Consider the following 10,641-nt stretch of genomic DNA (forward strand, 5'->3'; position numbering starts at 1 on the left):
TAAACTGTAAATGCATTAAAGGCAATTCAGCTCTTATTAGATTGATACCTGGAGTGAGTGGGTTGTTTTGAGGAAAGATTGAACAAGCTGGGCTTGTTTCCACTGTAGTTTTAAGACTGAGTACATAACATCGTTAATTATCTTAAGATGGCCATAGAAAGGATGTTTCTTGTGGGTCAGACCAGAACCAGGGGGCATGGTTTTAGAAGTAGGGTTCTGTTTTCAGTATGCTGGTGATAATTTTTGTCTCAAAGAATTGTGTGCAACTTTGGTTTGGAACTCTCTGCCTCAGGCAGTGAAGGCAAGATTATTACATTTTTAAGACAGAAGTAGATAAATTCTAGTTAGGCAGGGGAACAGACTGAGCAGATCTAGTAACTCAAGACTTAGCATCCGTGAGGTGCTGTTGGCCATTAACAGCAACAGGAATTATATTCCAGCACAAGTCTGGCCTGGTATATTCCCCACTCTACCATTACCTCCAACCCTGGCTCGATGGAGGGTAGGCCAGGAGCCAGGCATACATAAAAATGAGGTTTCAACTTGGTGTAGCTATAAAACAGCTAAGTAATAAGTAATAGAGTTAAGTGATCCCACAACAAATGGATCAGTTCGAAGCTCTGCAGTCCTGCTATATCCACTTGTGAATGGTGGTGAACAATTAAAATCTCACTGGAGGAGGTGTCACAAATATCCCCACCCTCAATGTTGGGAGAGCCCAGCACATCAGTGTAAAAGATAAGGTTGAAACATTCAGAACAATCTTCAGCTAGAAGTGCTGAGTGGATGATCATTCTCAGCCTCTTCCAGAGGTTCTTAGCATCTTAGATGTCAGTCTTAAGCCAATTTGATTCACTCCAAGTGATAGCAAGAAACAGTTGGATACACTAGACAGTGCAAAGGATATGGGTGCTGACAACAGTGACACTGAAGATTTGTGTGCCAGAATGAGCTGAACCCCTAGGCAAGCTCTTTCAGTACAGTTCAAATACTGACATCTATCTGACAATGTGGACAATTGCCCAGGTATGTCCAGTATACAAAAGGCAGGACAAATCTAATCCAGCCAATTACACCTTCAGTCTATTCTCAATCACCAGTAAATGCTGACATCAACATTACTATCAAGCAGCATCTGCTCAGTGAAACCCAGTTTGGGTTCTGCCAGGGCCACTTAGCTACTGACCTCATTACAGCCTTGGTTCAAATGTGGACAAAAGAGCTGACTTCCAGAGGTGAGGTGAGAGTGACTGCCCTTGACATCAAGGATCCCCAGCAAACTGGAAACAGGGGGTTAAAATTGTTTCAGAGATAGCAGGAACTGCAGATGCTGCAGAGCTGGATGAACACTGTGTTTATCCAGCTCTACACCTTGTTATCTTGGAAACAGGAGGCATCTGGGCAAATTCTCCAATGGCTAGTCTCACACCTGGCAGATTTAAAAAAAAAAATGGTTGTGGTCAGTTATTTCATCCCTGCAGGAATTCATCAGGGTGGTGTCCTGGTTCAAACATTTTCAGCTTCTTTATCAATGACCTTCTTTCCGTTCTTAAGATCAGAAGTGGGGATGTTTGCCAATGTTCAGCACCATTCATTGACTCCTCAGATATTGAAATGGTTCACTTCCAAATGTAGTAAGACTTAGACAATATCCAGGCTTGGACTGAAAAGTTGCAAGTGACGTTCATGTCACATAAAGGCTGGGCAATGAGAGACAATCTAACCACTACCCCTTGCTATTTAATGATATTACAATCACTGAAGCCTCCACTGTCAGCATTATCGGGTTTACCATTGACCAGAAACTGAACTGAGCTAGGTTTATAAATAGTGTGGCTACAAGAGCAGGTAGAGGCTAACTCACTACCTAAATCCCCAAAGCTTGTCCACCAGCCAGTCTTCTTGGTTGCGAGATCCAGTGACTGGGATTACAGATTCAGAGTCAAGTTTAGAGGCAATTTAAGGCGTCCACATTATTCCTAACTACCCTCTTTCTCTTTTGAAATCAACCTGTTCAGATGTTTTATGACACAATTTCATGGCAGCTAGGTTTTGAACCCAGACCTTCTAGCCAGAAATAGGGACACTGTGCCTCAGAGCCCTAACCTTTTCTCTAATTCACTTGAAATGACCTTAATTTTTGTGTTCCTTATTCCTGACTGGTGGTCTGAGGTACTGAACGAGTTGATGTGGCACACAGAGAAAACTTTGCTCTGGGCAGGGATGAGGGAACAATCTCGAACAAGGTGGAATAACATTAAAACTAGAACTAAGCAATTCTTTGGTGGTGACGAGGAGAATTTCTTCACATAACGTTCGTGGAAGTTTGGAGTACTCTTCCCCATTAAGAACAGAACTATTAAGCCTGGGGTGGCATTAATTGAAAGCTTCCAAAAAAATTGATTTATTCATGCTATGGAAGAGTATTAAGCATGTCTAGCATCAAGGTGGGCTGATGGATTTTAAGTACACGTCAGCTATAACTGAATAAGAGTGATTTCACCATATTAGAGGAATATGACATCGAAATTCAGAAACCAAATTCATTAAAACAGCGGACAACTTTATTTAATTCTTTCATAACCTCATTAACTCAAAACAGCAAAACAATATTCTTGCTGTGCCAGGTTTCCAAGAATTACATTTTAACACAATGTTACATAACATTCATTAACGGTTGCTGCCCTCCATTACAAGTAATACAAACAATACATTTCTCGAAAAGCTCCTTGTGCAGATAGAATGCCCTTTGGAACCATAACATGAATTATATAAACGAACTTCCTGTGCAAATGTTATCACTTTGCAAAATAGGTAGATGTTTGATTATGTCGTGATTATTGGAAATCGTTATGCCTCACCTTTCAAACAACCTATGTCAGATATTATAAATATGAGTGTCACTATCTCTCAAAATAACTCCAAATTGAAACATAAACTTTCATATGTAACAGTCAACTCAAAAACACGTGTGAAATTCAGGCACTGTGTATAAAGTATGAAATAAACTATGTTATAATCATTTTGCATTGTAGTTACCTGAATGGAAATACTACCAACAGGATTATTTATATCAGGTCAATTTTCATATATCCTTGAATATATTCAGCATGCAGTTTGATTTACAAGAAGGTCAAAGATTATGAGGCACACAGAAGAGTGGAGTTAAGGCCATTTTCAGGTCAGCCATGAAATTTCAAAAGAGGTAGAGCAAGCTTGAGGGGGTCAAATGGCCTATCCTTTGAATTTGCATGTTTCTATCTACAGAAGTATACATCAAATCCATCTTGCATCTACTTGTGCCAGTTTCTTGTCTCTTCCCTTTATTATCTCCTCCTCCCTTTCCCACTATCTCCCCTTTGCCCAATATTTTTCTTCCCTTTTGATTATATTCCATTTAAATTGATGTTGCTTGAAAGGCTGCAATTGGAGAACTGTTGATATTACAGAGGTTGTAATTCAGGAAGGTAGTGAAAGGGAGGGGTGGGATTTAACAACAGTATTTCCTCAAGTGGACAAGTGTCAAGTTTTATTTGATTCATGTTCCTGTTAAAACACCTTGGGTCACGCTACTGTGTTTAAGGTGCTTTATAAATACTAGCTCTTAGAAAAGCAACAATTGAAATTTTCTAGCCCACCTTGCCTTTTGTTCATTTAATTTCAGTCCATAATTTAACAACCAACTACCTTAAAGCTGCCAGTGCAGAACACTACAGCAGGGTACCAATGAATGAATGCCAAAGTTACACCATTAACTCATAACAGAATAGGAGCTACCTCCCACAGGGTACATTAGTTGTTGTGTAAGAATGCATAGGACATTGATTATAAAGCCAAACTTGATTAGAAGTTCTCCACACACATTCAATCTTCCTAGATGCAGGTCAGATGTTATTTATATTGATGTGTTCAGAGTCAGCCACTGCTCTCTTCAAACTGGCTCAGTGAGTGCAGTGTTAGACCACCAGACAGAGGTTACTGAGCTCCTGGGGATCCAGCTAAGGTTACATATTTCAGTGAACCTGTTTATACCTCTGGATTCCTTTTGTATTTTTCATAAGCAAATTCTTCAGTGTGCGCCCGGTCGTTGCACACAGCAATGAAGTCGATTTCCAGTTGGAATGGACCGTCCACTTTGTCACCCAGCGTGAAGCCAATTGTGTTGATCTGTAACAAACCAACACATTTCAGGGACATGCTCAAGGTCCTGTGCTTGCTTATCGCTGGGATCAGTAAAATTTCATCCTTCTCCCCACAAAGCCCCAAATCCTACCCTCTCTGGACCCAGTAACTTCAACAGCTCACTCCAGAAACAAAACCCAAAGAACATAGGCAGGCAAAGCAAGTCAGCTTTCTACTTCCCTTACTGGAAGGCAGTTCTGCTGGCACCTTGTGGTATTCCCTATATGCCACACAATTGCACATTGCTGTCAGAATCTGGGCAGTAGTCTCCAAAGGGGCACAACTTCCACCTCAAAGGTAATTTTCCCCACTCTACTTGCCCTGTCCTATTCCAACTACAGGATCCTTTGAATGAGGAAAACAGACATAACATTTAGGGGGCCTATAAAATATAAAATGGGTAAACGTCATGCTTTGGTTATGGAAGGCCATGTCTGGAGTACTGTGAGCAGTTTTACACGTTATATCTTTGGGAGGATATATCGCCCTTGACTGTAGTCGCGGAGACTGTATGGTAGATTTATTAGAATCATAACCTGACTCCAGAAGTTAAATTCTGGAGTGATTACACCAACTATAGGGTTGTACTTCCTAGAATTGATAAGGTTAAGATCTCTCCTTCCTGGACCTCTGTTTCCATCTCTGGCAACCACCTGGAAACCGATATCCATTTCAAGTCTACCGACTCCCACAGCTACCTAGAATACACCTCGTCTCACCCACTTCCTGCAAAAATGCCATTCCCTATTCCCAATTCCTTTGCCTCCGCTGCATCTGCTCCTGAGATGAGGCATTCCACTCCCAGACATCCCAGATGTCCTCGTTTTTCAAGGACAGCAACTTCCCCTCCAGTGATCGAAAACGCCCTCGACCGTGTCTCTCGCGTTTCCCGCAACTCATCCCTCACACCCCCTCCCCGCAATAACAACCAAAACAGAATCCCCCTCATCCTCATGTACCACCCCACCAACCTCCGGATTCAACGCATCATCCTCCGGCACTTCCACCATCTGCAATCTGACCCCACTACCGAAGACATTTTTCCCTCCCCACCCTTATCTGCCTTTCAGAGGAGCCACTCTCTCTGCGATTCCCTTGTCCGCTCCACACTCCCCACCAGCCGCACCACCCCCGGCACTTTTCCCTGCAACCGCAGGAAGTGCTAGACCTGCCCCTACACCTCCCCCCTCACCCCCATCCCAGGTCCCAAGAAGACCTTCCACATCAAGCAGATGTTCACCTGCACATCTGCTAATATGGTATACTGTATCCGCTGTTCCCGATGTGGCCTCCTCTACATCGGGAAACCAAGCAGAGGCTTGGGGACTGCTTTGTGAAACACCTACGCTCGGTTCGCGACAAACGACTGCACCTCCCAGTTGCGAACCATTTCAACTCCCCCTCCCACTCCTTGGATGACATGTCCATCCTGGGCCTCCTGCAGTGCCACAGCGATGCCACCCGAAGGTTGCAGGAACGGCACCTCATATTTCGCTTGGGAACTCTGCAGCCCAATGGTATCAATGTGGACTTCAAGCTTCAAAATCTCCCCTCCCCCGACCGCATCTCAAAACCAGTCCAGCTCAACCCGCCTCCCTAACCTGTCCATCCTTCCTCCCATCTATCCACTCCTCCCACCTCAAGCCCCATTCCCACCTCCTACCTACCAGCCTCATCCCGCCTCTTTGACCTGTCCGTCTCCTCTCCATCTCATCCATCTTCCATCTGCCTCCCCCTCTCTCCCTATTTATTTCAGAATCCCCTTCCCCTCCCACATTTCTGAAGAAGGATCCAGACCTTTCTGGAAGAAAGGTCAGCTTTCCTGCTCCTCTGATGCTGCTTGGCCTGCTGTGTTCATTCAGATCTACACCTTGTCATCTGAGATTTGATTGATGTTTTCCAAGTATTAATGGGATATCTCTCTACCTATCCTATTTCCACTGGTTTTGGAATCTAGAATTGGTGAACTGAGTCTAAAAATTACAGCCAGGCCTTTCAGGGACTGAATTACTTTTACCCACAAAAGTTAGAAGTCTGGAACTTACACAAACAACAACTGATGCTGGTGTTAATTCTGAATCTGAGATTGGCAGATTGTTAACTAAAGGCATCAAGAGGCATTTGGGGCAAAGGTGAGGGTCAAAGATCAGGTGTGACCTTGTTGAATGGAGAAACAAACTTGAGTGACTGAATTGCTCCTGTTCCTATACCTCCCCCTCCAACACAGTTTTGGGAAGGCAGCCAACTGATTACACAGGTTCGGATTCCTCTCTCAGGTTTATACTTCACCCAGACACAAGGTTCCAACTCACTCCCTTTTATGAAATGTCTATATCTGAGCTTTGGAGAATTTATCCACTGTTTTCAAGAGAACAATCACTACCCTATTTGTGTTTATCCCAGACAGATGCCTGACCAACGATCATTAGCATTAGCATCAGCATTATTAAAAAAACTCCACTTCAACCAACCATACTAAGTGTGCTGACTATTCTGGGAAATTCAAGCAGCTGTTTAAGGGTCACTTCCTGTTGCCATTCATCCTGCAACACTGATTCAAAGTACAATAGTAAGGAGGAATCTAGCGAAGTACTGTCCTTCAAAGACTGGAGACTTTCAGACAAAGTGCCCTCAGCAGATGCACTTCCCTCTTTGGATCATCCGCTTATTAAACATTAGCTTTTGAGGCATTCACAAACAAGGCAGCAGTGGTTCTGGGGCTTCAATCTATACTTTCACATTCAATGTTGCCATGATGAACTGCGTTGCTCTTATTGCTCGGGAATAGTTTGGCAATTCACTTTAATATCTATCGAGGATTACACCAGCTGTAGCATTAAAAAAAAGGCCACACATTTGCACAAAGGCACCTTCCGTAAGGTTCAGGCATGGTATTGCATTAATAAGCTTTCAATTCATCCTGAAATAGGGACACTGCCAGAACCACAGATTTCCAGGTTAGCTTGGGTTCTGTGCAGTGCTGACTGGATCAGCCACGGTGGCACTGCAGAACACAACACATTTCAGTGCCCCAGCAAAGACTCAACCAAGAATCTTGCTCCTCCAGGAGGATACTTCTGGAGAGGGTACACATAGGATAGACAATTTTTTGAGGTGGGGAGCTGGAGAGAGGAGGGTGTTGGTGGAATTTGTTGGTTTTTACTGCCAATCCTTGAGCATATTGTGCTAAATGGCATTGCCTTGTGCTCATGCCAGCTGCCAAAGCCATGTAACCCGAGGGGAAGCTCTGCTGATCATTAACATGATTGTCGGAGCAAAACGGGGTTTGTTTAAACACTCCGGCTCATCAATCAAGTTCTCCAACCTTGTCCAACCACAATGGATGCTGGTTATCCTGGATTCGACCCCGACTGGACAGGAAAAACTTGGAGAACGGAATCTGGAAAAGCACAAGAAACAGAGACTTTAGAAAAGTTTCCTTTGGGTGCAGTGAGTGTATCGAGAGGCAGAGAGATCAACTCACCAAGGCTCCTGCACTTTCCAAACTTGTGACCTTTACCAGTTACAAGGACAAGGACAGCACATACATGAGAACGCCACCAACTACAGCTCCCCTCCAAGCCGTACACCATCCTCACTTGGAATTATATTGCCATTTCCATACTGAAACCGTGTCAAATTTCCAAGGACTGCAGTGGGTCAAGAAGGCAGCTCAGTACCATCTTTGCAAGGGCAATTAGGGATATGCAATGAATTGTTGGCCCTGTTAGCAATGCTGACGAGCGACTGAAAATAATAAAGACTTGTGCAGGGAAAGCCAGTCTGTAGTTACAGCAAGTAATCAGGAAGCAAATGACATGCAAATGGCAATTTTTGCAAGGGGATTGGAATACAAGAATAAGGAAGTCTTTCTCCAATTGTACAGGGGCTTGTTACCACCATATCTAAAATTTAGTGTGTGCTTTGGGTCTCTATATTTAAGGAAGGATATTCTTTTATTGGAGTTGGTACAGAAATGTTCACTACATTGGCCCCTGGGTGAAAGGGTTGTACTATGATTAAAGATTGAGTAAATTATGCTTATTCATTCTGGAGATCAGAAAAATGAGGGATGATCTCATTGAAACATGTAAGATTCTGAAAGGGTTTGATAGGGTCAATACTGTAAGGTCGTTTCCCTGGGAAGGGGAATCTGGAATGCAGGGAGCACAGGCTCAGGATAAGGGGCCAATCGCTTATGACTGAGACACGGAGGAATGTTGTCACGCAGAGGTTTGTGAAACGTTGGAATTTTCTGACTCCAGAAAGTCACATCATTGAATTTATTTTCGGTTGAGAGAAGCAGTTATCTTTGTCCTGTCACAGATTATGGGGTGTGGACAGGAAAGTGCCGACCAGATTTCCTAAACTGAACTAGTACCACTTGCCTGCGTTTGGTCCGTGTCCCCCTAAACCTTTCCTGTTCATGTACCTGTCCAAATAGCTTTTAAATGTTGTAACTGAACCTGAATCTACCATTTCCTCTGGCACTTCATTCCACATACACATCAGCCTGTGTTTGAGAAAGTTGCCCCTCAAGTCCCTTTTAAGTCCCTCCCACCTTGAAATATGTCCCCTTGCAACCTTAGGGAAAAGATCTTTGCTATTCACCTTTTCTATGACCCTCATGATTTTATAAGGTCATCCCTCAACCTCCTACTCTCCAGTGTAAGAAGTCCCAGCTTATCCAGCCTTTCCTTATAACTCAAACCTTCCAGTCCCGGTAACATCCTTTTAAATCTTTCCAAATCTTTCCTAAAAATCAGCTATAATCATAGGGAATGGTAAAACAGGCTCAAAGGTCCTAACGGTCAATTCCTGCTCCAATTTCATTATGTTATGACTAATCCCCACCGAAGGGAGTAGAGGTCTCCCACAGAATCATCTTGTATTACCAGTCTAAATGACGAGTTCAGGTCTTTGGAATGGGAGCGGTGCCTACTGACCTGGAGGCTCCCCATTGTTCCACATCTAATACATGGAGGATTTTCCACTGGGATCCTGCAACCACAGGATAAAGCAAAACCTTCAGATAAATAGGGAGGAAGACCCATTCTACCTTCACATCCTGCCAATAGGGGCCTCCCCGGGTGAAGAGGAAATAGCTGTAAAGGTCATCCTTCTGATGGCTGAAGTACATCTCACTGCTAATGTTCACCATCCAGGGGCGGCCATCCCCTCGGAGCCGAATATGCAGCGTGTTGAAGTTTGTCAGGTCGTGGTACTTCTTGATGTCAAAGGCACCCTGCAGAAAGGGACAGAAAGTCGATGTGATGGCAGTCGCGGCACACTCACTGGGAACTCCACACGCACGGTGGAGCTGTCCACGAGAGCGACACGGTTGTGCGGTAGCGGGGAGGGGGGGGGGGGGGGGGGGGGGGAGGGGGAGTAAACAGCTGAGAGGGTTCGAGCGCTAAGGGCAGGGGGGAAAGATAGAATGCAGACCAAGGAAAGGGGGCAACAGAGGGGAGGTGATCGAGGGAGAGGGTGGAGGAAAGTCAGGGGTAGGGGTGATGGGTGAGAAATGGAGAAGTGGCGGGGTTGGGGGGGCAAGGAGGGACAGTGGGGGCCCCTCCCCCGAGGACGGACACGTGGGGGCGTGAGGGGAGAATGTGTGGGGTAATGGGGGATGTCGGGGGCGGGGTGAGGGGATGTCGGGGGCGGGGTGAGGGAAGTCCGGGCCCGCACCTTGAGCGGGCGGCCCCTGAGGCTGCAGTAGCCGCTGTAGCGGGTCTCTCCGTCCCGGGGTGGCTCGGTGCGGAGCTCCCCGCTCAGTAGCGCCGTCCTGCCATTGGCCCCGACGCTGAGGCGGGCCCGGCTGCGGCCTCCGATCTCCCGGTCGCTGGAGACGAGCCAGTGGTCGAGGCTGCCGGGTCCCTGGGCCTGCCACAGGACGCGGTTCTGCTCGAGTAGCTCCTGGCGCAGGCTGCGGCCGCCGGGGCCCCGCAGCTTCTCCGCCACCTCGGCCCACAGCAGGCCCCAGTGCCGGCACACGCTCTGCACGCCCTGCCGCCAATCGCCGCGCCTCAGCCAGCTCCAGGGGGGCAGCGGCGGGGACGCCGGGGCCCCGGGACGCCGGTAACCGCGGACCCCGACCGGGGACGGGGACAGCAGCCCGCCGCCTGGCCGCCGCAGCAGCAACGACAACCTGAGGCGGCCCGCCATCTTGTCCGCGTCCCAGGTAACCGGGGTGGGGGAGGGAGCGGTTTGGGAGGGTTTTGCGGGGTTAGAAAAGAGGGGAAAACGCCTCAAAAAAAATCCCAGACATTACCCGGAAAACACCACAAATACCGCAGTAAACACACTCAACACAACCCCAAAGATACACACCCCCCACCCGCCGCCAAATTATCCTATTAAAACTCTCCAAAACGCCCCCAAATTGTTGCAGAAAATCTCCGCCCCCCCCTCCCACCACAAATATCCCAGTAAAGTCCACAGAAATAGCCCAATAATCCC

General features: G+C 46.3%; 1 protein-coding gene across 1 annotated transcript; it reads right to left on the reverse strand.

The window, feature by feature from the left end:
• Positions 1-2,542: 2,542 nt before the first annotated feature.
• ndufaf1 (NADH:ubiquinone oxidoreductase complex assembly factor 1) lies at positions 2,543-10,396 on the reverse strand. The gene is made up of 4 exons (XM_020512734.2): positions 9,871-10,396; positions 9,242-9,427; positions 7,508-7,582; positions 2,543-4,167 (listed from the first exon to the last, which is right to left on the reverse strand). Exons 1-4 carry the CDS (start codon positions 10,345-10,347, stop codon positions 4,027-4,029), a joined length of 879 nt encoding a protein of 292 aa, XP_020368323.1. The 5' UTR covers positions 10,348-10,396; the 3' UTR covers positions 2,543-4,026.
• Between the last annotated feature and the right edge of the window lie 245 nt (positions 10,397-10,641).

Source organism: Rhincodon typus, chromosome 8, assembly GCF_021869965.1.
Source record: "Rhincodon typus isolate 14 chromosome 8, sRhiTyp1.1, whole genome shotgun sequence".
NCBI classification, from domain to species: Eukaryota; Metazoa; Chordata; class Chondrichthyes; order Orectolobiformes; family Rhincodontidae; genus Rhincodon; species Rhincodon typus.

What these genes read in the sequence shown, in the direction of transcription:
- ndufaf1 (XM_020512734.2), bottom strand. Translation starts at nt 10,347, where the DNA reads ATGGCGGGCCGCCTCAGGTTGTCGTTGCTGCTGCGGCGGCCAGGCGGC. An exon ending in TCAGGGGCCGCCCGCTCAAG is followed by an intron (nt 9,428 to 9,870) that starts GTGCGGGCCCGG and finishes CCCTTTCTGCAG; the next exon opens with GGTGCCTTTGACATCAAGAA. An exon ending in CCTATTGGCAGGATGTGAAG is followed by an intron (nt 7,583 to 9,241) that starts GTAGAATGGGTC and finishes GTGCTTTTCCAG; the next exon opens with ATTCCGTTCTCCAAGTTTTT.